The sequence below is a fragment of the Chiloscyllium plagiosum genome, unplaced genomic scaffold, assembly GCF_037043375.1.
Source record: "Chiloscyllium plagiosum isolate Xiang-an unplaced genomic scaffold, Cpla_swu_hap1 HiC_scaffold_38, whole genome shotgun sequence".
NCBI lineage: Eukaryota > Metazoa > Chordata > Chondrichthyes > Orectolobiformes > Hemiscylliidae > Chiloscyllium > Chiloscyllium plagiosum.
In genome coordinates, this window is record NW_028270176.1 from 24,197,034 (window position 1) to 24,225,025 (window position 27,992).

The following is a 27,992-nucleotide window of genomic DNA, read 5'->3' on the forward strand; positions in this document are numbered from 1 at the left end:
TGATCCAGGCAGACGGTGTTCATCCTCCCTGCCTCCTCCTTACTTGTTCAGGCTCCAGCTTCCAGCGGTGAGAAGGCCTCGGAGTCTCGACTCCTGTTCCTCGTTCAGAAATGGGATGCCCTCCCTGAAAAACTGAATTTGGGGGGGCGGGGGAATAAGAAAAAAGAGCCAAGTCAGGATCATGGCTGCCCCTCGCTTTCACCAAGAAACAGCCCCCCTTCGCCGGAGAAGATTACACCTGACTGCGTTCTCAGTGCAGACAATGGTCCCGCAGCCCCAGGCCCCAGCAGCAAACTCAACGCCGGTCACGCTTCCAGGCCATGGGGCTTTCCCGGCCTCCTCGTCCCAGGCACTGCTCTCATGGTCCCCCACTCTTGGGCAATGGACCCACTGGGGCCTACTCCAACAGCCATGCCCCACTCCTCCCTGTCTCACATGACATGGGTTAGGCCTCAATTGAGAACAACAGCCCCACAGGCTCCCCAGCAACAGCATCTGGCAAGCCTTACACTGCCCACCACACTCACCCCGGGGCAGAGCCCCATGGCTCGCCCCCTCGATAGCGGCAGAGATCCAAGGGCCCACCCCACCATGGCCCCAGGGCCCTGCTTCGGCCACAGCAGCAGAGCCCCATGGCCTGGCCGCCCCCACAGACCCCGAGGGCCAACCCTGCCACACACCCCTCCGCCCCAAAGTGGCAGCACCCCCAAGGCCCCACCCCTCCCCACAGTGACATTGCCCGAGGTCCCTCCCACTCCCCACAGTGACATTGCCCGAGGTCCCTCCCACTCCCCCCAGCGACAGGGCCCCTCCCACTCCCCCCAGCGACAGGGCCCCTCCCACTCCCCCCAGCGACAGGGCCCCTCCCACTCCCCCCAGCGACAGGGCCCCTCCCACTCCCCCCCGCGACAGGGCCCCTCCCACTCCCCCCCGCGACAGGGCCCCTCCCACTCCCCCCCGCGACAGGGCCCCTCCCACTCCCCCCCGCGACAGGGCCCCTCCCACTCCCCCCGCGACAGGGCCCCTCCCACTCCCCCTGCGACAGGGCGCCAAGGTCCCTCACACTCCCCCCAGCGACAGGGCCCCAAGGTCCCTCACACTCCCCCCAGCGACAGGGCCCCAAGGTCCCTCACACTCCCCCCAGCGACAGGGCCCCAAGGTCCCTCACACTCCCCCCAGCGACAGGGCCCCAAGGTCCCTCACACTCCCCCCAGCGACAAGGCCCCAAGGTCCCTCCCACTCCCCCCAGCGACAGGGCCCCAGAGCTCTGCCCTTAGCCTGTGACTGGGCCCCACCCCCTCCCCAGAGTCACATGGCTGCTGGGCCCTGTTCCCTCGCAACAAACCGCAGACCCTTCTTGCTGACATACCTTCTTAAAGTCAAAGCCGTATTTGGTGAGGAAGGAGCAGGTGGAGGACTGGAAGGTAAATTCCGGGTCCAGGGGACCGAAGCTGGGCGGGAACAGGTAGAAGTTGTAGCAGAGAACGTCAATCCTGCACACGAAGGGCAGATTAAACAATCTCAACCACGGAGACGGCTAACAGCCCAGAGACAGCACCATTAACCAAATAACATCAACCTCCCAAGGGGCACTGAGGTCAAACAGACATTCTAAACCCAGCAACTGAAGGAGACAGGAGTTCAGAGGAGTGAATACTGGGTCAAAGTGATCAGCTGAAGGAGTGTCCTGAGGGAGTGAGAAAGAGAGGGAGGGAGAGGAGTAGGGAGGCAAATGTAGACCCCTCAGGACCTCAAGCAGCTGAAGGCCCAGCCGTCAGTGATGGACAAATTTAAGAATCACACAGCACCAGGTTCCAGTCCAACAGGTTTATTTGGAAGCACTACTGCTCCATAACCACGTGATAGAGAGGCAGCGCTCCGAAAGCTAGTGCTTCCAAATAAACCTGTTGGACTATAACCTGGTGTTGTGTGATTTTTAACTTTGTTCACTCCAGTCCAACACCAGCTCCTCCACATCAATGGGGGAGTGATGGGAATCAGGGTAAGAGGGGGTAGTGGCAAGAGGAGGCTGTAGAGAGACACAGAAGGGGTGTAGGAGCTGGAGGAGGTTACAGAGATAGGGAGGGGCGGCACGGTGGTTAGCACTGCTGCCTCACAGCGCCAGAGACCTGGGTTCAAATCCCGCCTCAGGCAACTGTCTGTGTGGAGTTTGCACGTTCTCCCCATGTCTGCGTGGGTTTCCTCCGGGTGCTCCGGTTTCCTCCCACAGTCCAAAGATGTGCAGGTCAGGTGAATTGGCCTTGCTAAATTGCCCGTAGTGTTAGGTGAAGGGTAAATGTAGGGAATGGGTCTGGGTGGGTTGCTCTTCGGAGGGTCGGTGTGGACTTGTTGGGCCAAAGGGCCTGTTTCCACACTAAGTAATCTAATCTACCCAGGTGTGAGGGACAGACAAGGTGTAGGGGCCGGAGGAGGTTACAGAGATAGGGAGGGGTGTAGGGGCTGGAGGGGGTTACAGAGATAGGGAGGGGTGTAGGGGCTGGAGGAGGATACAGAGATAGGGAGGGGTGTAGGGGCTGGAGGGGGTTACAGAGATAGGGAGGGGGTGTAGGCGCTGGAGGGAGTTACAGAGATAGGGAGGGGTGTAGGGGCTGGAGGAGGATACAGAGATAGGGAGGGGTGTAGGGGCTGGAGGAGGATACAGAGATAGGGAGGGGTGTAGGGGCTGGAGGGGGTTACAGAGATAGGGAGGGGTGTAGGGGCTGGAGGAGGATACAGAGATAGGGAGGGGTGTAGGGGCTGGAGGAGGATACAGAGATAGGGAGGGGGTGTAGGGGCTGGAGGGGGTTACAGAGATAGGGACGGGTGTAGGGGCTGGAGGAGGATACAGAGATAGGGAGGGGTGTAGGCGCTGGAGGGGGTTACAGAGATAGGGAGGGGTGTAGGGGCTGGAGGGGGTTACAGAGATAGGGACGGGTGTAGGGGCTGGAGGAGGATACAGAGATAGGGAGGGGTGTAGGGGCTGGAGGGGGTTACAGAGATAGGGACGGGTGTAGGGGCTGGAGGAGGATACAGAGATAGGGAGGGGTGTAGGCGCTGGAGGGGGTTACAGAGATAGGGAGGGGTGTAGGCGCTGGAGGAGGTTACAGAGATAGGGAGGGGTGTAGGGGCTGGAGGGGGTTACAGAGATAGGGAGGGGGTGTAGGGGCTGGAGGGGGTTACAGAGATAGGGAGGGGGTGTAGGGGCTGGAGGGGGTTACAGAGATAGGGAGGGGTGTAGGCGCTGGAGGAGGTTACAGAGATAGGGAGGGGTGTAGGCGCTGGAGGGGGTTACAGAGATAGGGAGGGGTGTAGGCGCTGGAGGAGGTTACAGAGATAGGGAGGGGTGTAGGCGCTGGAGGGGGTTACAGAGATAGGGAGGGGTGTAGTGTTTCAGAAAGGTTTTGAGATGTCAGTAGTCAAAAAGTCAGTTGATGAGGCTGACAGCTGGAAAAATCCACTCACCCATTGGCTGAATCCAACTGTTGGGTAAACAAGGAGAGACCTTTCAATAAAAGGGAGAGACAGAGAGAACTGTTTGAAGCTGAAATATTCCAAGAAAATCAAACACACCTGCCAAGCCATGCTGATCTGACAATGCATAAACCATTCATACCATGACCCATGTGACTCATAATCCAAGTTCAGAAACAAGCCATTCGGCCCATTTGCACTGTATTAGTCTCCAGCGCCATCCCACCCCCTCCACACACCATTCCTTTCACCCTCAGGTATTTGCAGAGATTCCCCTGAACGGTAACATCTCCACCAGAATGTGCCTATGCAGAGGAAGTCTGGAGAGGAATGCAGTGGTGTTTGTCGAGGTTCGTCCCGAGCAGCGCCGTGACGCGGGACTCCGTGCTCTACGGTCTGTTCCCCGGGACGCACACCGAGACGAACATCAACTGTGCCTGGAGGATCATCAACTCGGTCAAAGACGCTCTTTGGCCTATCCAAAACCTGCTGACCTTCCAGCTGAAGGAGTTGACCCCGACTGAGTGTTGCAGACTGGCACATTGCAAGGTGCAGGATTACATGTTGAGGGACACGCTAAAGCTTGGGGCAGCTGCCGCCAAGGCACGGTGGGGAAAGACCGTGTAAGGGGGCCATTCAGTAATTGGACCCCCCCCACCCCACCTCTCCCGCTGAAGCCTCAGTTAAATATCTGGATGGTGTGTACAGACTTGTATATATGAATGATTAATTCCGATCTCTGTATGTAAAGAAATGCAATGTATACATATGTATGGCATGACCAATTGTATAGATATCAAAATTATTTTATGAATAAAGTATATTTTTGAAATAAAAAACTCCACCGCAACTGCTCCATGAGGGAGGACAGTTCACATTCCTCATCTCTGGTCTGTCCCAACTGACTGGGATAGTGCACTGGAAAAGAATGGGGAGGGAGGGGTAGGGAGAGGGGTAGGGGGCGAGAGGGGGCGGGCGAGAGGGGGCGGGCGAGAGGGGGCGGGCGAGAGGGGGGGGGGTGGTGAGGGGGCGGGCGAGAGGGGGCGGGCGAGAGGGGGCGGGTGGTGAGGGGGGGGGTGGTGAGGGGGGGGTTGGTGGGGGGGGGGTTGGTGGGGGGGGGGTGGTGAGGGGGGGGGTGGTGAGGGGGGGGGGTGGTGAGGGGGGGGGGTGGTGAGGGGGGGTGGTGAGGGGGGGGGAGAGAAGGGGGGGGAGAGAAGGGGGGGGAGAGAAGGGGGGGGAGAGAAGGGGGGGGAGAGAAGGGGGGGGAGAGAAGGGGGGGGAGAGAAGGGGGGGGAGAGAAGGGGGGGGAGAGAAGGGGGGGGAGAGAAGGGGGGGGAGAGAAGGGGGGGGAGAGAAGGGGGGGGAGAGAAGGGGGGGGAGAGAAGGGGGGGGAGAGAAGGGGGGGGAGAGAAGGGGGGGGAGAGAAGGGGGGGGAGAGAAGGGGGGGGAGAGAAGGGGGGGGAGAGAAGGGGGGGGAGAGAAGGGGGGGGAGAGAAGGGGGGGGAGAGAAGGGGGGGGAGAGAAGGGGGGGGAGAGAAGGGGGGGGAGAGAAGGGGGGGGAGAGAAGGGGGGGGGAGAGAAGGGGGGGGGAGAGAAGGGGGGGGGAGAGAAGGGGGGGGGAGAGAAGGGGGGGGGAGAGAAGGGGGGGGGAGAGAAGGGGGGGGAGAGAAGGGGGGGGAGAGAAGGGGGGGGGAGAGAAGGGGGGGGGAGAGAAGGGGGGGGAAGAGAAGGGGGGGGAAGAGAAGGGGGGGAAGAGAAGGGGGGGGAAGAGAAGGGGGGGGAAGAGAAGGGGGGGGAAGAGAAGGGGGGGGAAGAGAAGGGGGGGGAAGAGAAGGGGGGGGAAGAGAAGGGGGGGGAAGAGAAGGGGGGGGAGAGAAGGGGGGGGAGAGAAGGGGGGGGAGAGAAGGGGGGGGAGAGAAGGGGGGGGAGAGAAGGGGGGGGAGAGAAGGGGGGGGGAGAGAAGGGGGGGGGAGAGAAGGGGGGGGAGAGAAGGGGGGGGAGAGAAGGGGGGGGAGAGAAGGGGGGGGAGAGAAGGGGGGGGAGAGAAGGGGGGGGAGAGAAGGGGGGGGAGAGAAGGGGGGGGAGAGAAGGGGGGGGAGAGAAGGGGGGGAGAGAAGGGGGGGGAGAGAAGGGGGGGAGAGAAGGGGGGGGAGAGAAGGGGGGGGAGAGGGGGGGGAAGAGGGGGGGGGAAGAGGGGGGGGAAGAGGGGGGGGGAAGAGGGGGGGGGAAGAGGGGGGGGGAGAGGGGGGGGGAAGAGGGGGGGGAAGAGGGGGGGGAGAGGGGGGGGGAGAGGGGGGGGAAGAGGGGGGGGAGAGGGGGGGGAGAGGGGGGGGAGAGGGGGGGAGAGGGGGGGAGGGGGGGGGGAAGAAGGGGGGGGAAGAGGGGGGGGGAAGAGGGGGGGGGAAGAGGGGGGGGAAGAGGGGGGGGAAGAGGGGGGGGGAAGAGGGGGGGGGAAGAGGGGGGGGGAAGGGGGGGGGGAAGAGTGGGGGGAAGAGGGGGGGGAAAGGAAGAGACACACAGACAGGCAGGGAAAGAGAGACAGACAGGGAGGGGTGCGCAGAGAGAGAGAGAGAGAGAGAGAGAGGCAAAAAGAGAGGGGGGCAGAGACAGAGAGATGGGTGGGGCAGACACAGACAGAGGTAGACAAAGAGAGACAGAGAGAGAGACAGGCGAGGAGAGAAAGAGGGCAGACAGAGAAAGAGGGAGACAGACAGAGACATAGCGAGAGAGAGACAGAGAGAGGCACACAAATCAGATTTAGCTGCTTTCTCTTTGCAGGCCTGAGGCTTCCCTTGAATGACGCACTTGTCCACTAGTCAAGAAATTGCTGCTTTGCTGACCTCTCCTGAACCCATACATCATGCACATGAAGAGTCTAGCATTGTCCCCCATCCTTGAATATGTCCTGTTTGATCATTTTTGCACCTGTTCCATTTTCCTTTGCGCATCACTTACCAATCTGCGAGACGGTGAAGCGCGTCACGCTGGGTCTCAGTTTATCGTAGCGTTCCTGCGGGTTATCAAACAAACTGCAAGCAATTGGGACACTTGTTAGAATATCAATACTCTGTTACTACTGCAGCACCCACATCCCACCTCCAACTCCTAATCTCTCATCAGGCAGCAAAGAGACTCAGTGTTGTGGTTCTGTTCGCCGAGCTGGAAGTTTTTGTTGCAAACGTTTCGATGTGTTTGTTGATGGAGTTTGTGGATGAATGCCATGCCTCTAGGAATTCCCTGGCTGTTCTCTGTCTGGCTTGCCCTATGTTGTCCCAGTCGAATTCATGTTGCTTGTTGTCTGCGTGTGTGGCTACTAAGGATAGCTGGTCGTGTTGTTTCGTGGCTAGTTGATGTTCATGTATGCGGATAGTTAGCTGTCTTCCTGTTTGTCCTATATAGTGTTTAGTGCAGTCCTTGCATAGTATTTTGTACACTACATTAGTTTTGCTCATGTTGGGTATCGGGTCCTTCGTTCTGGTGAGTTGTTGTCTGAGCGTGGCTGTTGGTTTGTGTGCCGTTATGAGTCCTAGGGATCGCAGTAGTCTGGCAATCAGTTCCGAGATGCTCCTGATGTATGGTAGTGTGGCTAGTCCTTTTGGTTGTGGTATGTCCTCGTTCCGTGGTCTTTCTCTTAGGCATCTGTTGATGAAGTTGCGCGGGTAACCGTTTTTGGCGAATACCTTGTATAGGTGTTCCTCTTCTTCTTTTTGCAGTTCTGGTGTACTGCAGTGTGTTGTGGCCCTTTTGAATAGTGTCCTGATGCAGCTTCGTTCCCACAACCAAAAGGACTAGCCACACTACCATACATCAGGAGCATCTCGGAACTGACTGCCAGACTACTGCGACCCCTAGGACTCATAACGGCAGGGAATTCCTAGAGGCATGGCATTCATCCACAAACTCCATCAACAAACACATCGACCTGGACCCAATATACCAACCACTACAGCGGACAGCTGAAACTGACAACCGGAAGCGGCAGGGACAGACCACTATAAACACCGGTGGAAACATCAAAGAAGCGCTTCGCAGGAGGCTCCCAAGCACTGATGACGTCACCTAGCCAGGGGACGAAACGTTTGCAACAAAAACTTCCAGCTCGGCGAACAGAACCATAACAACGAGCACCCGAGCTACAAATCTTCGCACAAACTTTGAAAGAGACTCAGTGGTTAACACGGTATCTCACAGTGTCACAGACTCAAGTTTTATTCCAGCCTCATGCGACTGTCTGTCTGGGATTTGCACACATTGTGTCTGTATAGATTTCCTCCTGGCATTTCAGTTTCCTCCCACAGTCCAAAGATGTGCAGGTTAGGTGGGTTAGCCATGAGAAGTGCAGGGATACATGGTTAGGGTAGAGGGTGGGTTTGTGTAGGATGTCCTTGGGACAATCAGTGCAGGAGTCAATGGGCCAAATGGCCCCTTTCCTGCATTGTAGGGATTCCATGTTTTGCCTCCTATGCTCCAATGAAATTCTATGATTTCCACTTCTACCTCTATATCCTCCTCCAGGCTCAATAATCCTCCTTGTCTCTGTAACCTTCCATCAATTATCTTCAGCCTTTATTCTTTTCCTAAGATTATAGAGTGATTGTGATCAAATGGGTCAATGGGCTGAAAAATGGCAGCTAGAGCTTAATCTGGATAAATATGAGATTAGATTACTTTACAGTGTGGAAACAGGCCCTTCGGCCCAACAAGTCCACACCGACCCGCCGAAGCGAAACCCACCCATACCCCTACATTTACCCCTTACCTAACACTACGGGCAATTTAGCATGGCCAATTCACCTGACCTGCACATCTTTGGACTGTGGGAGGAAACCGGAGCACCCGGAGGAAACCCACGCAGACACGGGGAGAATGTGCAAACTCCAGACAGTCAGTCGCCTGAGGCGGGAATTGAACCCGGGTCTCTGGCGCTGCGAGGCAGCAGTGCTAACCACTGTGCCACCGGGCCGCCCACACGTATGAGGTATTGTGAGAAGTAATAAGGGTAAGGCTCATACAATTAATGGTGGGGCCTTGAACATTGTTGTAGAACCTAGGGGTTCAGGTACATTTTTTGAAGACTACATCATATATAGACAGGACTGTTAAAAAGGCGCTTGGCATGTTTGCCTTTGTTGCCCAGTCCTTTGAGGAGTGGGACGTTATGTTGAGGATGTATAGGACATTGGTGAAACCTCTTCTGGAATACTGTGTCCAGTTGTGGTCGCCCAGTTATAGGAAGGATACTATAAAGCTGGAGACTGTTTAGAAGAGATTTACGAGGATGTTGCCAGATATGGAAGGTTCGAGTTATAAAGAAAGGCTGGAATGTTTCTCACTGGAGTATAGGAGGTTGAGAGGCAACCTGATAGAAGTTGATGAAATAACGAGAGGTATAGATTGAGTTAATGGTAATTATCTTTTCCCTCGGATGGGAAATTTCAAGACCGGAGGCACATTTTTAAGGCGAGAGGAGAGAGATTTAAAAAAGACATGGGCAATTTTTCTTCCTACACAGAGGGTTCTTTGATTGTGGAATGAACTTCCCAAGGGCACAATCACAACATTTAAAAGACATTTGGAGAAGTACATGAATAGGAAAGGTTTGGAGGGATAAGGACCAGGAGCAGACAGGTCGGACTAGTTTAGTTTGGGATAATGGAACGATTGGACCAAAGGGTCTGTTTCTATGCTGCATCTCTCTGTGACTTTGATGTTTTAAAAACTCACTAATGGGATGTCGGCATCAGGCGCACGGCCAACATTTATTGGCCAGCCCTAAATACTCAGAGGGGGCAGTTAGGTTTCGACTGCACTACCCATCATGCTGCCAGTGTTAATAATTTTTCCCGACTTAAACTAACAAAACCTTGTGATTTTGAGCAACTCTGTTCACATTTTTTAGTCTTCCCCAATGCAGGAAGAATTCTAGCTTTTCCAGTCCGTCCTTCAAAGCGTAATCTCTCACCGCAAACAGCATTCTGGTAAATCCCTCCTCAACCATCTCCACTGTAAAGGGAATGAGTTAGTCCTTTCTTAATCTCTCCATGTCAGACCAGAGAATTCCTTACCTCAGTTGTGCAGTCGGGGAACCGAAGGAATGCAAACCTGTCAATTCAGTGTCGATCGCTGGATTAAACAAAAAGAAATTCCAGTTAGGTCGCAACAAGCACGCACTCACCTTTATAAGCTGTGAGCAGTGTTATGATCTAAGCTGATGGCATTACTGGGCAAGTCAGATGCCACACTGAATTTTGGCTTGATAGATCATTGTTTGCTTTATTTTGGTTTGAATGAGTTGGTCTGTCATGGGAACAGAAACAAGCAGATTTGCTTTTACAATAAAATAGAGGTTTCTCAATCAAAAAAAAATTAAAATTAAAAAACAGAAAACTACCTAGTTGAAGATCATTGAAGATAAAACACTACTTCACAAATTCCAAAAATCCATTGCTCACAGAATATCCAAAAAAGACGCCAGTACAGTACTCACGCCTGACTGAGAAAAATAAATTCAACCGAAGATAATTGTGACTTTAACTCCTAGACTGCAAATGCTGATCACTTCTTATTGAACACTTTTGGTGTGGGACTATCACTAACTCCTTACTGTAAAGTATTCTTGTTTCACTGTATTTCCTCCTCCTCAAAAGCACCTTCTGTATGACAATGTCCATCAAGAACTTCACAGAACCGTCATTGAAACAAAGTAAAATGGAAATAATCATGGAGTTATGGGTGCTTTTTCAAAGCTTAACGGAAGTGTCAAAATTTCAAACAGACCTGAAAGCAGAATGGTTTACCTTGTTAAACCGTTAAATATTCGAGAGTAAATAGAGGCCAAAACTGCTGCCAAAGAAGCTTCCACAAACTCGTGAAAAAAAATCATCACGGTTACAGAAATACCGTCAAGTGAAAACTTAAGCTCACGCGTACAGAAATCCAATGTGGAATTACTCTGGATTCCAAAGTCCAAAGTTAAATGGATTCTCCACATTAGTCAAGGAAAAGCTGGACAGAATCACTGAAACCTCTCCTGATGAAAAGCGAGGCACTTGAACAATGGCTACACGGAATGCCCCCCGTCCATGAACTGTATGCCACAGCATTAGACTATTCTGCCCACTACATAATGTTGCTTTCTGAGAAATTAGTAATGAGGAAATACTGTCAGAGGGTCCGTGCTGAGGGAGTGCCGCGCTGTCGGAGAGGTCCGTGCTGAGGGAGTGCCGCGCTGTCGGAGAGGTCCGTGCTGAGGGAGTGCCGCGCTGTCGGAGAGGTCAGTGCTGAGGGAGTGCCGCGCTGTCGGAGAGGTCAGTGCTGAGGGAGTGCCGCGCTGTCGGAGAGGTCCGTGCTGAGGGAGTGCCGCGCTGTCGGAGGGTCAGTGCTGAGGGAGTGCCGCGCTGTCGGAGAGGTCCGTGCTGAGGGAGTGCCGCGCTGTCGGAGAGGTCAGTGCTGAGGGAGTGCCGCGCTGTCGGAGAGGTCCGTGCTGAGGGAGTGCCGCGCTGTCGGAGAGGTCAGTGCTGAGGGAGTGCCGCGCTGTCGGAGAGGTCAGTGCTGAGGGAGTGCCGCGCTGTCGGAGAGGTCAGTGCTGAGGGAGTGCCGCGCTGTCGGAGAGGTCAGTGCTGAGGGAGTGCCGCGCTGTCGGAGAGGTCAGTGCTGAGGGAGTGCCGCGCTGTCGGAGAGGTCAGTGCTGAGGGAGTGCCGCGCTGTCGGAGAGGTCAGTGCTGAGGGAGTGCCGCGCTGTCGGAGAGGTCAGTGCTGAGGGAGTGCCGCGCTGTCGGAGAGGTCAGTGCTGAGGGAGTGCCGCGCTGTCGGAGAGGTCAGTGCTGAGGGAGTGCCGCATTGTCGGAGGGTCAGTGCTGAGGGAGTGCCGCACTGTCGGAGGGTCAGTGCTGAGGGAGTGCCGCACTGTCGGAGAGGTCAGTGCTGAGGGAGTGCCGCACTGTCGGAGAGGTCAGTGCTGAGGGAGTGCCGCACTGTCGGAGAGGTCAGTGCTGAGGGAGTGCCGCACTGTCGGAGAGGTCAGTGCTGAGGGAGTGCCGCACTGTCGGAGAGGTCAGTGCTGAGGGAGTGCCGCACTGTCGGAGAGGTCAGTGCTGAGGGAGTGCCGCACTGTCGGAGAGGTCAGTGCTGAGGGAGTGCCGCACTGTCGGAGAGGTCAGTGCTGAGGGAGTGCCGCACTGTCGGAGAGGTCAGTGCTGAGGGAGTGCCGCACTGTCGGAGAGGTCAGTGCTGAGGGAGTGCCGCACTGTCGGAGAGGTCAGTGCTGAGGGAGTGCCGCACTGTCGGAGAGGTCAGTGCTGAGGGAGTGCCGCACTGTCGGAGAGGTCAGTGCTGAGGGAGTGCCGCACTGTCGGAGAGGTCAGTGCTGAGGGAGTGCCGCACTGTCGGAGAGGTCAGTGCTGAGGGAGTGCCGCACTGTCGGAGAGGTCAGTGCTGAGGGAGTGCCGCACTGTCGGAGAGGTCAGTGCTGAGGGAGTGCCGCACTGTCGGAGGGTCAGTGCTGAGGGAGTGCCGCACTGTCGGAGAGGTCAGTGCTGACGGAGTGCCGCACTGTCGGAGAGGTCAGTGCTGACGGAGTGCCGCACTGTCGGAGAGGTCAGTGCTGAGGGAGCGCCGCACTGTCGGAGGGTCAGTGCTGAGGGAGCGCCGCACTGTCGGAGGGTCAGTGCTGAGGGAGCGCCGCACTGTCGGAGGGTCAGTGCTGAGGGAGTGCCGCACTGTCGGAGGGTCAGTGCTGAGGGAGCGCCGCACTGTCGGAGGGTCAGTGCTGAGGGAGTGCCGCACTGTCGGAGAGGTCAGTGCTGAGGGAGTGCCGCACTGTCGGAGAGGTCAGTGCTGAGGGAGTGCCGCACTGTCGGAGGGTCAGTGCTGAGGGAGTGCCGCGCTGTCGGAGAGGTCAGTGCTGAGGGAGTGCCGCGCTGTCGGAGAGGTCAGTGCTGAGGGAGTGCCGCGCTGTCGGAGAGGTCAGTGCTGAGGGAGTGCCGCGCTGTCGGAGAGGTCAGTGCTGAGGGAGTGCCGCGCTGTCGGAGAGGTCAGTGCTGAGGGAGTGCCGCGCTGTCGGAGAGGTCAGTGCTGAGGGAGTGCCGCGCTGTCGGAGAGGTCAGTGCTGAGGGAATGTCGCACCCTCACAGGGTCAGTACTGAGGAAGCACCACACTGTCAGTGAGCGAGTGCTGCAATGTCAGACCGATGTTTGGGCCCTTAAACTGACTCCCTACCTGCTCTTTCATGTGATTGCAGTTACTCACACTCTATATTTCTAACTGAAATAGAAGTGGTCACCCCATTTTTCTGGGCCATACATTAAATGACCAAAGAACATCAGTAAAATGAGAAATACCGATGTGAAATATGTGGATGCTGGAAATCTGACCAAAGAACAATAATAGACTGAAAAACCTCAGGTCAGGCAGCATTTGTGAATAAACCTTTCAGTTGAATGGCCTCTCAGGTTTGTTTATGTTTGATCGGATTTCTTTAAAAACATGTTAGCCAGTGTTTTAAAAAATTCTCAAGGTCAGGTTCGTAGGAGAGTAGTCTGACACAGAACAAACGACCAAGAGGCGAGTCTGCTAGAATATGGGCATTTTATTCCCCGCAGTGTCGCCACAACCAACGGGTCTGGCTTATACTCACTCTACATGTTACCGGAACTGGGAGCCGTCAGTTCTCGTAGAGCGGTTGCCAACAACCCACGCTCGGCGGTTAAACGTAACCCCGGAGCAGACTCGCCGAACTGGAGACTTTTCCAGCTGATATACTCTTTTCCAGATATAAACATTCATGTGAACAGCAGAGCAAGGCTAAAAAACACATTCCATTCTGGTTACATACAGATAAGAAGATTCACACGGGGAGGTGTGTAATAAGATTCACACGGGACTAAGCAACACCTCCATTCCGGTTAGATTCACACATGTATTGGGACATAATTTTTAACCGTTTCACCACATTCCACTGCTTGGAATTTTACACCACATTCCACTGCTTGGCCCAATACATGTGTTACATTATGCTTAATTCAGTTCAATTCGTTTCAGTTAATTTCAGTTCAGTCAATTCAGTGTAGTTCAATTCAGCTCAGTTCAGGTCTGTTCAGTTCAATTCAATTGTGTTCAATTCAGTTCCGTCCATTTCAATTCAATTTAGCTCAGTTCCATTTTGTTCCGTTCAATTTGATTCACTTCAGTTCCACTCAGTTCAGTTCAGTTCAATCCCATTCAATTCTGTTAACTCTGCTTACATGCCCACATCCTCCGCTGTACCCCAGGCAAGGGGTTCTTCGGCAGGACTGGGATCCTCTCTCAAACAAACTGCCACGTACATGCCCACATCCATGCCATCCCGGGACGGTCGGGACCTCCACAGTTTGTTCTTCTGGTTTCTTAGTCTTTTTCCAAAACATTGTTCTGTATCAAAATCTCTCCTCAATTGCGATTGATCCTGCCGACTACGCCAAATGTTTTAAAAAATTCTCAAGGTCAGGTTCGTAGGAGAGTAGTCTGACACAGAACAAACGACCAAGAGGCGAGTCTGCTAGAATATGGGCATTTTATTCCCCGCAGTGTCGCCACAACCAACGGGTCTGGCTTATACTCACTCTACATGTTACCGGAACTGGGAGCCGTCAGTTCTCGTAGAGCGGTTGCCAACAACCCACGCTCGGCAGTTAAACGTAACCCCGGAGCAGACTCGCCGAACTGGAGACTTTTCCAGCTGATATACTCTTTTCCAGATATAAACATTCATGTGAACAGCAGAGCAAGGCTAAAAAACACATTCCATTCTGGTTACATACAGATAAGAAGATTCACACGGGGAGGTGTGTAATAAGATTCACACGGGACTAAGCAACACCTCCATTCCGGTTAGATTCACACATGTATTGGGACATAATTTTTAACCGTTTCACCACATTCCACTGCTTGGAATTTTACACCACAGCCAGTAATTGCAACCATTGTGGGATGTTGCTATGCATATATCAGCTAACACGTTTCTTAGAAATGACCATCTTATTGAAAAAAACAATCATTTGGTTGCAAATTTGCAGGTTGTGAATAGCATTGTCCTTTCACTGCTGTCTCTGACATGAAAACCAACAAGGAGAAAGTGAGGACTGTATATACTGGAGATCAGAATCAAAGAGTGTGGTGCTGGAAAAGCACAGCTGGTCAGGCAGCATCCGAAGAGCAGGAGAATCAACATTTCAAGCATAAGTTTGTCATCAGGAATGATCAACGTATGCTCAAATCAGTGACTCTCCTGCTCCTCCAATGCTGCCTGACCAGCTGTGCTTTTCCAGCACCACACTCTTCGACTAGGAAAACCAACATGTTAACTTTACAGATTGAAGAGCAGTAGCTTGTACAGTCTGTGCAATCCTGAAATAGCCGCCAGTTTTGCATCGATTATCAACCGTTTTCTCTGTAAATCACATCCCCCCAGGATTCAGTGGGCACAGAAGATATTTAATCAAGAAATTTCAATGAATTAGATCTCCAACTTTCAGTGAACTTAGGACGCTAGAAAATTGACTGTTGGATTTAGTTTAAGGGCACTTCATCGATACTGTTATATATAAAACAAATAATTTTCATTACCCCAGGAGAGGGAATAATCAAATTCAGTGGCATGCACTGAGTTATTGTCTTGCCCTCTCTGGATCTGTACAGACTGTCAATGGTGGCTATGACAAAATCAGACTTTCCACACCAATGACCACTTGACCCATTGTATTGCAAATACTTAAAGCCCTTTTGGTGGGGCTGAAAGAACGAGCATGCAAATGTTTGGGTTAGGAAATGCAGCCACATCGAAGCAAGAGGGCTCCATTGCCACCAGTGAACTGGAAGTGACGGCAGGGTGTGGGGAAGAAGGGAATGTGCGTGTTTTCTTTTTTGTAGGGGAAACGTGAGGAGGTTAAATTGCTTAAAACCAGCACTCGGATCAAGAGAATCCGCTGAAGTTATTTGCAAGGATATATTTTCTACATGAGTTGCAAACAGATGTAGCTGATTGAAAAGGCTGAAAATGTGTTGCTGGAAAAGCACAGCAGGTCAGGCAGCATCTAAGGAACAGGAGAATCGACGTTTCGGGCATGAGCCCTTCTTCAGGAATGAGGAAAGTGTGCCCAGCAAGCTAAGATAAAAGGTAGGGAGGAGGGACTTGGGGGAGGGGCGTTGGAAATGTGATAGGTGGAAGGAGATCAAGGTGAGGGTGATGGGCCGGAGTGGGGGTGGGGGTGGGGGTGGGGGTAGAGAGGTCAGGAATAAGGTGGTGCTGAGTTTGAGTGATTTGACTGAGACAAGATGGGGGGGAGGGGAATTTGTAGCGGATGTGGAAGGATCCCTTGGGGCCTTGGAGGGAAGTAAGGGGGGGAAGGTATGGGCGCAAGTTTTGCATTTCTTGCGGTTGCAGGGGAAGGTGCCGGGAGTGGAGTTTGGGTTGGTGGGGGGTGTGGACCTGACGAGGGAGTCACGGAGGGAGTGGTCTTTTCGGAACGCTGATAGGGGAGGGGAGGGAAATATATCCCTGGTGGTGGGGTCCGTTTGGAGGTGGCTGAAATGACGACGGATGATACGATGTATATGGAGGTTGGTGGGGTGGTAGGTGAGGACCAGTGGGGTTCTGTCCTGGTGGTGATTGGAGGAGCGGGGCTCAAGGGCGGAGGAGCAGGAAGTGGAGGAGATGCGGTGGAGGGCATCGTCGATCACGTCTGGGGGGAAATTGCGGTCTTTGAAGAAGGAGGCTATCTGGGTTGTACGGTATTGGAACTGGTCCTCCTGGGAGCAGATGCGGCGGAGATGAAGGAATTGGGAATATGGCATGGCGTTTTTACAGGGGGCAGGGTGGGAGGAGGTGTAGTCGAGGTAGCTGTGGGAGTCGGTCGGTTTATAGTAAATGTCCGTGTTGATTCGGTCACCCGAGATAGAAATGGAAAGGTCTAGGAAGGGGAGGAAGGAGTCTGAGACGGTCCAGGTGAATTTGAGGTTGGGGTGGAAGGTGTTGGTAAAGTGGATGAACTGTTCAATCTCCTCGTGGGAGCACGAGGCAGCGCCGATACAGTCATCGATGTAGCGGAGGAAAAGGTGGGGGTTGGTGCCAGTGTAGCTGCGGAAGATGGACTGTTCCACATATCCTACGAAGAGGCAGGCATAGCTGGGGCCCATGCGGGTGCCCATGGCTACTCCTTTGGTTTGGAGGAAGTGGGAGGATTGGAAAGAGAAGTTGTTCAGGGTGAGGACCAGTTCAGTCAGTCGAAGGAGGGTGTCAGTGGAAGGGTACTGGTTGGTACTGTGGGAAAGGAAGAAGCGGAGGGCTTTGAGTCCTTCGTGATGGGGGATGGAGGTGTACAGGGACTGGATGTCCATGGTGAAGATAAGGCGTTGGGGACCAGGGAAGCGAAAATCATGGAGGAGGTGGAGGGCATGGGTGATGTCCCAAACACCTGCACCTCCACACACATCATTTATTGCATCCGCTGCACCCGATGTGGCCTCTATATTGGGGAGACAGGCCGCCTACTTGTGGAACGTTTCAGAGAACACCTCTGGGACATCTGGACCAACCAACCCAACCACCCTGTGGCTCAACACTTCAACTCCCCCTCCCACTCCACCAAGGACATGCAGGTCCTTGGACTCCTCCATCGCCAGACCATAGCAACACGACGGCTGGAGGAAGAGCGCTTTATCTTCCGCCTAGGAACCCTCCAACCACAAGGGATGAACTCAGATTTCTCCAGTTTCCTCATTTCCCCTCCCCCCCCCCCCCCAACCTGGTCTCAGTCAAATCCCTCAAACTCAGCACCACCTTCCTAACCTGCAATCTTCTTCCTGACCTCTCCGCCCCCACCCCCACTCCGGCCTATCACCCTCACCTTGACCTCCTTCCACCTATCACATTTCCAACGCCCCTGCCCCAAGTCCCCCCTCCCTACCTTTTATCTTAGCCTGCTTGGCACACTTTCCTCATTCCTGATGAAGGGCTTTTTGCCCGAAACGTCGATTTCGAAGCTTTTCGGATGCTGCCTGAATTGCTGTGCTCTTCCAGCAACACTGATCCAGAATTATGCCTGAAACGTCGATTCTCCTGATCCTTGGATGCTGCCTGACCTGCTGCTTTTTTCCAGCAACACATTTTCAGCTCTGATCTCCAGCATCTGCAGTCCTCACTTTCTCCTTATTGAAAATACAACTAAAATCAAATTGGGGATTTAACCCTCTCCTCTCACTAACTAATTTGCAGGATTCTCACCTACAAAGTCACAACTTGCAATCTCCTCCAGGATCTGAGGATACAGCGACTGGAAATTTGCTGCTGTTACCTCGCACATGTTCCTCTCCCCACGTCCAACTCAATTCGCCCTCGCCTTCCGGCTCCACGTGATTCCTTTGCCGCGCCGTTTTGACGTCAGAGCACGCCCTGAATGGATACACACCCGGGCGCAGCCAATCGGCGCCGGATAGCTAGTCCCCGCCCACTTCACCCAAATGTTGTCGAAAGGGCGGGGCTTGGCACGTCTTAATCTGAACCTCAATTTGGCCCGTCTTCTTAATTGCTTTGGGGGACTAGCCAAGTGTGTTTGTTTGGGGAACATACCCAAGCTGTTCCTCCATTCAAATAGATATTCAATAATCATAGGCATTTGCAATACCAGCCCTTCTAATGTCTGCCAGCCTTTAGGATCCCACTTGGTCTTTCATCCCATCCTACTCATCTCATCCCATCAATTCATCCTTATCTCTCTCCTGTTTTGTTTTGGTTTTGTCCAGCTTTCCAGCAAAGTATCTACTCCACTCACCTCAACCTCTCTTATTTTATTAAGAACAGATTACCCAGAAATTGCAGCTTCTCTGGGATCTTTCTGGACACACATTGGTTGCCACATTTCTCACCAGGAGCCAACTTTTTTTTAAAAAAAAGAATACTTAACTGGCTGCAAATCACAACTGAAGGTTGTGCAAAGGCATTGTGTAGGAGCACCAGATAAAACCAGCTCTGAGGTTGAGTATCAGAAATCAGGATAATGGGGGACAGGGCTGTGAGCCTGCAGAGTTTAGGCCCTGGGCAGGAGATCAATGTCCTGCAATCAGCTGATGGTTGACAGAAAAGACAGCAGCATTTGCAAGAGATGAAAATGATCTCGGATGCATTGAGCACGTTCTGATGGCTATGTGCCTCAAAGCTGATTGATCCACCTGTGCACAATAAATGCATCGCCACCCTCCAATCCTTTCACTGCTTAGAGAAGAGTTGATCAATCAAAGTTGGATCACAAAGTGGGAAAGTGGATTAAGTGTCAATAGGTCGGCGCAGACTCAATGGGCTGAAGGATCCCTTCTGTGCCATATAACTCCATGACTCAAAGACTGTGATTCCCTATTCATCTGCAGTTATGTGCATCATGGAAGAAGGTTGAGTGTTACTGACCTGACCAAACTCCCACAAAATATATCAAGGAGATGGCCTGGACTTTGAATTTATTTAAAGGCAAGTATAAGGCACTGTGCTTCAGATGTGATATGATTGGTCAAGCTACCAGGTTATGCGCAAAACACACTTTATTCTTACACCACAGTTAAAATACAAATAGAAAAGAAAAGAATTGGCATAGCTTTAACCCTACATTTACTCCTGACTATATTATTTAACTACTATTCATCAACTGTTCCAACACTGCAGCATTCCATAAACACACCCTTGGCAATGGCACATTCAGCAAAACAGGTTGTCTCACATGCTATCCCCAGTCCAGGAGATAGGAACACTGAAAGAAACACTGTAGCAGCAGAGAGAGAGAACTCAAATTTAGCTGCAGCAGAGAGAGTTAAAACTAGCAGCTTCAAACCCGAACTCCAATTTCAGCTGAAAGCAAAACAAGAATCCGAGGTCTGTGTGAGCCCAACTCCACCCAGTCATGTTTTGTTTGTCTAACTTAAAAGAATAAACACTCATGGGCTCAAAGCTGTTTATCCACTGGTTCTGAAGCAGACACTGTGGCAACACCTCTCTGCAAGAGAAAAGCAGAGAACAAGTCCCTCTTAAAGGGATGTATCGCCACATCGGCCCCTTCATCAATTCAATAACTAGACAATACCAGCCTGAAAACTAATACCCGGAATTAGAGACATCCTAGATATACAGGTAAAGTGTAGATAGTTATTCCACACTGGACCCAGAGAAAACCTAACACTGAGGCTCCATTGCACATGGAGGTTCAGCAGTAACCAGTGTCCACCTCCTTTAATGAAAGGTACCAGTGGTTTGTCAAAGGAGTTAAACATATCCAGGATCTCCAGCGAATCCTGTGATAGGGTTAGGGGTTAGAGTTTGAGATGCTTTCAGGAGTTAAAGACCTGCAAATGGGGCGGTGTTCGAGACAAAATTCACGGAGATCAAGCCAATTCGTATTGGGTTTGGTCCAGTTCTGGCTGCCACATGTTTGGGAATATGTGAACACATTGCAAATGGAGCAGTAAAGATTAAAACAGGATTCCACGGATGACAAACTTCATCCATGCCGATAGATCAGAGAAAGTAGGATTGTTCTCCTAGGAGCAAAGAAGGAGGAGATTTGATAATGTGTTCAAAATCATGAGGGGTCATGGCAGAGGAGATAAGGAGAAACTTTTTTGCTGGAGGAAGATTGCAAGGAAGTGGGCACAAATTGAAGGTGATTTGAAAAGAAGCAATTGAGACATGAGGAAGTATTTGTTCATGCAGTCAGTGGTTGGGGTTTGGTGTTAACTGCTTGATACTTTGGTGGAGGCTTGTTGAATTGAGCTACTCGTTAGAGAACTTGATTATTACCTGAATACACATCTTTAAGGAGTGAAGGCAGGGGTTTGGGACCAGTGAGCTAGCACTGACATAAAGGGCCAAATGGCCTCCCTCTGTGCTGTAACCATTCTGAGATAGACAAACTGCATAAAATGGCATAAAATGCCATTAGAGTATGCTGTTTTTCACCAGGAGATATGCACACTTTACACAGTAATGTTAGCTACAGAGTCCAGTTGCCTCCTGGAAGGGGTGTAAAAGGGCATGTGGCACTCACCTTGAGACTACACATTGTCGTGATACACACAATCTGGAGTGATACTCGATGTGTGGTTCAACCTCTCACTAAGTGAGGTGGTTCCTTGGACAGATATGTAGGCTCCCACTCTCCAATGAACATCTCTCATACCAGGCAGTGTCAGCCTCCGACTGACTGTAAACACAAACTGCGCTCTGGGGATCACTCTAGGACCACAGTTCACTGGGAAATGCCCACACAGTAGACAGGGGAAACTGTAGCACACTAACACAGACCATGTTAAGAGGACCAAACACTGTAGATGTGAACACTTGCTACAGAATGTGAATCTGGACATGGAGAGATACATCATGATCGGTCGACACCAAGGGGAAAGTTATGAGGAGAACGTTTTTACAAATTAGGACAGTTTTCTCTAACGTTTCGAGGTTAAGGGGCAATCTGATCAAAGACTTCAAGATATTAACAGGAAAAGACAGGATAGATGAAGATGAACTATTTTAACAGGTTGGGGTATTCTTGAGGTTAAGAGTCTGAGAATTAGAGCTAGACCATGCAGGAGTGATGTTAGTAAGCATTTCTACACACAAATGGTGGGAGTTATTTGGAACTCTTTTCCACAAACAGCAATAGGTACATGATCAATTAATAAATTAAAATCTGAGAGATATCTTTTTTTTCTCAGCAAAGGTATTAAGGTACGTGGATGAAAGGCAAGCTATATGGAATTAGGCCATAGATCAGCTGTGAGCTCATTGAATGGTGGGGACAGGCTTGAGGGGCTGAGTGGCCTCCCCCTATTCCCATACTCCTATGTTCCTATAATGGCCACACTGACAATATAGTGTTTGAGGTTTTTGATGAGCTTCCTTCCAGATTAGATTCCCCACATTGGGGAAACAGGCCTTTCGGTCCAACAAGTCCACACCAACCTTACGAAAAGTAACCCACCCAGACCCATTCCCCACCCTGACTAATGCATCTAACACTATGGGCAATTTAGTATGGCCAATTCACCTGACCTACACATCTTCGGACTGTGGAAGGAAACTGGAGCACCCGGAGGAAACATGCAGACATGGGGAGAACGTTCAAACTTCACACAGACAGTCACCCGAGTCTGGAATCGAACCTGGGTCCCTGGCGCTGTGAGGCAGCACTGCTAACCACTGAGCCACTGTGTCACCCCAACAATTGATTGCTTCTCAGCTATGCACTTAATTTCCTGCTTCAGGAATGTTGTCACCATGATAAATGAGCAGAGAACATTCCCATTTCCAGACCAGGAATCGAACCTGGGCCGCAGCAAGGAGAGTGCAAATCCTAACCACTAGACCACCAGGGAATGCACAGGGTCTTACACAGGGAAGGATGTGTGCCAGTCTACTAATCTTCACTGGGGAACACACATTGTCCGTCAAATTCTAATTGCCAATCCCCATCCTTCACTGGGAAACACATGAACTCTTGATATACACATGATTCAGGACTGTGTAACATACATTTATCATATGAGAACATTGTACACTCCACACGGGGCAAGGTAAAAACTGTTCACAAGACCGTGTGTTACAGAGTCCAACACATCACTGTGGAAAACATCAAGAAATGTTCTTGGAACACATTTCAGATTCAAATCCTCATTCAGAGGAATATATTCTGTGCATTGGGACACATGAGACACTGTCTGACTCCTCAGTGGGAAAGTCACTGACTGTGGATATGTTTTGGCAAAGCTGGCTCCTTAGTGGGAGTCACACATTCTGTACATCAGGGGCACCTCGTACAGAGGCAGACCTGAACATGGGACACGCACGCATGCATGCGCGCGCACACACACACAATTTATACACCGACACAAACATACACTCAAAATTTACACACACACACCATTTACATACACAGACAGGCATGCACACACAATTTACACAGACAAACACACTATTTGTACACATACATAGTATTTACACACAGACACTTGACAGACCCCAAAGTGGGAATCTTGCTTATTGCATAAATCACTGATTTGGACTTTGCAGTCTGCGGAAACATGCTGGCACAAGGGGAACCTTATTACAGACTTCAACTCGACACTGGGAGAAAAATACATTTTACGCAGTCAGATATGTTACATTGCTCAGTTCTTCTCAGCGAGAGATGGATAAAGGTGAAATCACCATAATCCTACCAAATCATAGGGTTGCTCTCTTGTTAGAGAGTGATGACAGGTGGTGTTTTAACCTGAAGGTGAGGGGGGAGGGGGAGAAAGACAGTCCTTCATGGTAACCTCAGTCAATGCAGGAGTTCATACGATACATTGGCACAGTTTTTCAGAGACTGAGACCACTGGGAGAGACAGAGAAATGGTGCAGACAAAGTTAAAAGGCAGTACAACCTCAACCAACAACAGAAATTGCTGGAAAGCTCAGCAGGTCTGGCAGCAACTGTGAAGGGAATTCAGAGTTAATGTTTCGGGTCCAGTGACCCTTCCTCAGAACCTCTGAGAGGGGGAGCTCTGAGGAAGGGTCACCGAACCTCAAACATTAGCTATGCATCTCATCTCAGATGCTGCCAGACCTGCTGAGCTTTTCCAGCAATTTCTGTTTTTGTTTATGATTTACAGCATCTGCAATTCTTTCAGTTTTTATTCAGTATGACCTCTGAGTTGGCACAATGCCATTATCAGATTCATGATCACAGGCTTCTGTACAGTGAATAGAAAATGTACTTTCCTTACTGTGGGGAGAGTCGGTGTTGGAACATGAATTGGGGTTAGATTCCAACGTTTAAAATCACAGATTTTTCTCTATGAATTCAGAATGAATTTGAATGGGTATTTCAATGCATTCCTCACTTCCTCCCTGAATTTAGTCTGGGTTACTGTGTAAATAAATGTGTTGGTGCAGAGGCTGAGAATCAGTAGCATTTCTCCAATGGACAAAATATTGTGTTTTGTATATGAGGAGGAGGAATAATAATGATGAGGAGCAATTCTCCGATAAAGGTTAAACACAACATATATCATCCATAACAAAATGAAATTGCCAGATAAACTGAAGAGTAGAATGATGGATTTTCTCCGGTTCACCATCTCTGGGTCCTTGTGATTTTCTCCACTTCTGATACCCTGCAGTGCCATGCGGACTCGACTGGTCACTAAAATAGATCTCACTGTCAGGCCATTAAGCAGCAGAATCAGAAAAAATGGGAGACATGGAGTTAAAATCATATGAAACAGTTCATATCCAGACCACATTGCGGAAGTGTAGAAGCTTGGTTTAGAAACACAATACCAAGGAACATTATCAATGATATATGCAGGTTCATATATAAAATACCAGGGCAATGCCTCTAAACAGCTCAGCACACTCACTGTTCCCACAACCACAGCCGCAATTTTCTGGGTGCAATATTTTGGTTTCAGCTTCTGACAACAAATGGCCACAAATCGGTCGAAGGTAAAAGCGACTGTGAGCCAAACAGAGGCACCTGTTGCTGTAAACATCAGGGTGAGGATGAGGCTACACACTGGAGTAATATGTAGGAATGAATCTGGAAAATAGATTCGAACAGTCCAGTTCAATGTGACATCATAGATAACAACCAGGAGATCGGCCATTGCCATTCCCACCAGATAGTGAGTAATACATTTAGAGAGACCACATTTTCCTCGACTCAGCATAACAATTGCTACCAGGTTAACTGGAAGAGAAGGAAATTAATCCAATAAATTCAAGCTTTGAGTTGGAATAAGAAGAGCAGTTTGATATGATTGAGAATGAATCCTTTAGCATTTTGCCTCATCAAATAGTCACAACATATTTTGGGTCCAGTGACCCTTTGCAACAGATCTAAAACATTTACGTCTGCTTTCTTTCCACAGATGCTGCCAATTGTACTGAATTTTTCCAGCACTTTCTGAATTTGTTTCTTGTTTTCAGAATCTGCATTTTTTTAAATTTAATAAAAACATATTCATTAACCCCCTGGGCAGCTCTTTGCCACAGAGAAATGTTGAAAAACAATTATGAATAATGCATTGACAAATCAGGAGAGAACTTGAATGTGGTTTGCACTGGATTAACTAAATGTGTTGAGAGAAAATGTTGAATGAAAAGGGGTCATGACCGTTATTGAATGGGAATCTGCTGTTTTAACTTCAGATTTAAAATCTAGAATTATGCTGGAGGTGGTTTGGAGATTTTGAGAATCACACGTTTTGTTGCTCTGGGTGAAGAGGATGCTAGGTAAAAACATATACTGTAAAAGTAAATTGATGAGAGAAACAGGAGTGAGTTTGAGGTTTCAGTGTTGGAATGGACATCCTGAAACTGAACCAGTGAGTGCAAATGTGAGGGAGACAAGAAAAACAAAAGATCTGAAGAAACTGCTGGAACGCAAGAGTAAATGATTTGGGAAAGTCTCCGAATGGAAATGATAGAAGATTCAATCCAGTTTAAAAGCTCAGCTGAGACTCAGCTGTTTTTGAGAGAACATAGTCTAATGCAACCAGACTTTGTTTGGGTTTACCGGCACTGCAGAAAGCCTCATTGGATACATTAGCATTTATTCAATTTGTATGACACAAATTTAAGTTAAAATGTACGCATTAAATGAGCAATTTCTTTGTTGAATGCATTGCTTTTGAAAGTAGAATATCCATACAATTTATTTTAAAAGACAAGTCAAAGGAACCTCACCAAAACATATTTAGCTCCTGATGAGGTAAAACATTTCATTAATACAATAAATCTCTTAAGTTTTGAAAACCACTTCATTCTACCACCATTACTTTTTTCCTTCATTATAATTGCACAGTGACAATTTAATTTGGTCATGATCTTGCTGATGGTAATACTGCACTTATCAGATCTAAAAGGGGAACCTGATTTGATAGATCACAAGATTTATTTTTGATTTTTTTTCCCTATGGATGCAGATAATTCCTTATTGAGATTGTAGTATTTAGTATCAAAATAACACACACAGCATAAACAGCAAAAAAGAATAGTTCAAACCTTTACCCAGCAAGATTCTCAATGAGTACTCAATCCCAGTAATGTATTGACTCTGACCTTAACTTTCTAACAAAACTAATCTTTTAACAGTTAGCCTGGAGGTTTCTTTCCAGTTCCAGGGTCCCAGATTCCTTTGCAGTTCTGAAAGCCACTCCTACAAACTCTCAGAACAAGTTAACAAACTTACTTTCTTCTCGGATGAAACTGTTGTTCTGAACTGAAATCATATTCTGCTAAAATCAACTTTGTGAGGGGTACCAATTATTTTCTGTTTTTCTGTTTGTCATAGAAATGTAAAGTAGCCATTGTCCTACCAGATCATGGAGATGCTGTTTTGTTATAGAGAGATGAATGGTAGTGGTTTAGCCTGATGATCACCACGGGTGAAGGGGGAGGCTGAGAAGGAGAATTCTTCATAGTAACCTCAGCCACTGCAGGAGTTGATCTCATGCTGCCTGTATCAAGTTGCATCACAAACCAGGCATCCAGCTAACTGAGCTGGCAAACCCCAAAGTCATAAAAATCAACATAGTAAATACTCTGACAATTAACTTCATTGTCTAGATCAGAGTGGTGCTGGAAAAGCACAGCGGGTCAGGCAGCATCCGAGGAGCAGGAAAATTGACATTTTGGGCAAAAGCCCTTCATCAGGAATGGAGGCAGGGAGCCTCCAGGGTGGAGAGATAAATGGGTGGGGAGGTGGGTGATGTGTGGCTGGGGAGACATTCATCACCACCTTCATCCACCCATTGTACTCTTTGCTACCTTCCCCCACCCTCCTCTCTGACCTATCACCTTCATTGCCACCCCCATTCATCTATTGTACTCTTTGTTACCTTCTCCCCAACCCCAACCCCACCTCCCCACCCATTTATCTCTCCACCCTGGAGGCTCCCTGCCTCTATTCCTGATGAAGGGCTTTTGCCCAAAACGTCAATTTTCCTGCTCCTTGGATGCTGCCTGACGTGCTGTGCTTTTCCAGCACCACTCTAATCTCGACTCTGGTTCCCAGCATCTGCCTAATTAACTTCATTGTGTCTTGTGAGGCACTCAGCCTAAGTCTTAATTCCTCTGGAAATAATGTTTTTGTTTCAGTTTTTTGAATGACACTTTGACCTTTAAAGAAAATGAACTGCTCAGAACAGAGAACACAAATCTATTGCACAGCCACCTTAAATTCAAAATTCCCAAATGATCTTTGCATGCTCTAAACACATATAACACAATTCTGTTGCATCATTAATACTGCTAGAACTCTCTCACTCCTTGCAAATGCTTTTTACCCACCTCTCTCTGATAGTTAACATTTCATAACTATTTCTCCGTCGCTCCTTACTGCATCCTTTTTGCACTGCCATTAATTGTTTCCTGCTGTCTTTGTACAAATCAATGTTATTGTTAATGTCCCATGTTGCATTTGTCCACCAGCTCCATGTTTGTTGATTCCATTCTCAGGGTCAGTTTGTTCAATGGTACAGCCTCTGTGAAAATCTGGATGTTGTTACACATCACCCAAGACTCCACTTGCTCACTGTCACTGCTGCCACCAGCTATGGATTTGGACACATATGAATGTCTTCTCCAGATACACCTCAGAAGAATGGAAATCCTTTCCCTTGTAGTTATTAAGTGCAAAGCTAGATGATGCCACTGATCAATAAATGATACATCGCCATCACCACAGATGATGGATCCACAGACTAATGTATAATTCCAACAGAAGGAACAAACTACTGGTCCACTGGCATGGTTAAGGTGAATGAGAGTGGTTCGTGTGTGGAACCAACTGCCAAGGAAAGTGATGAATACAGGTACAGTTACAACGCTTAAAAGGCATTTGGATAAGTTCTTGAATAGGAAAGGTTTGGAGGGATATGCACAAGCAGGTGAGACTAGTTTAGTTTGGGGAACATGGTCAGCATGGACTGGTTGGACCAAAGGGTCTGTTTCCATGCTGTACAACTCTGCGACTCTGTGACTCATAGGCTTATTTCATGTTCTTGTTTCGTGTTCTTGTCTTCAGTCTTCACTGACTGAAGACAAGAACATGAAACCGAGATAGAGACAGAGGGATGTGCAATCAGGAATGTGGCCAGATTATAGTCTGAAGGTTCAACATATTCTGATGGTTTGGTTCCTCCCATTGGCACAACGACCTGATTCCAATACATCAAGTTCAGAGAATAATCCACTGAGTAACTGTTCCACAAGCAGATCAACAATCACCATTACAAAAGAGAGGCAGTTCCTGCAAGGACAGAAACTGAGGAAATTCCACAGTAGTAACAGAGAGAAAAAAAACACAAAATGATCAGTCTGAAATAATCTCAGGCACAGCAGCAAAAAATTAACACTGACTTAAAACAGTGACAGCTGTGATAACGACTTACCAGTAATTCCAACTGCTGCACACACAGGGAAGTAAACAGCCTGTATATAAGAGATAACTAAATGTCCCAT

General features: G+C 49.7%; 2 protein-coding genes across 2 annotated transcripts in view; both read right to left on the reverse strand.

Moving 5' to 3' along the window:
- The window catches only part of LOC122544187 (poly(A)-specific ribonuclease PNLDC1-like), a 29,052-nt gene extending 27,578 nt beyond the window's left edge, over window positions 1-1,474 (reverse strand). The window contains exons 1-2 of the mRNA XM_043683241.2: window positions 1,370-1,474; window positions 44-132 (exon numbers count right to left, since the gene is read on the reverse strand). The gene's annotated coding sequence lies outside the window, so the exon portion shown is untranslated. The remainder of the gene's footprint in view (window positions 1-43; window positions 133-1,369) is intronic.
- On the reverse strand, window positions 40-27,992 carry LOC148139329 (putative G protein-coupled receptor 139). The gene is made up of 7 exons (XM_087980842.1): window positions 27,923-27,992; window positions 23,340-24,216; window positions 17,087-17,143; window positions 6,427-6,500; window positions 3,463-3,502; window positions 1,370-1,493; window positions 40-132 (listed from the first exon to the last, which is right to left on the reverse strand). The coding sequence occupies exons 1-7, from the start codon at window positions 27,990-27,992 to the stop codon at window positions 40-42; spliced, it is 1,335 nt and encodes a 444-aa protein (XP_087836968.1).

Bases quoted from the DNA above. Each gene is read 5' to 3' on its own strand.
- LOC148139329 (XM_087980842.1), bottom strand. From the start codon at position 27,992: ATGGGACATTTAGTTATCTCTTATATACAGGCTGTTTACTTCCCTGTG. The intron at 24,217-27,922 runs GTAAGTCGTTAT...CTTCTCTTCCAG, and splicing joins TGCAGCAGTTGGAATTACTG to TTAACCTGGTAGCAATTGTT. The intron at 133-1,369 runs GTATGTCAGCAA...CCCCAAATTCAG, and splicing joins ACGGCTTTGACTTTAAGAAG to TTTTTCAGGGAGGGCATCCC.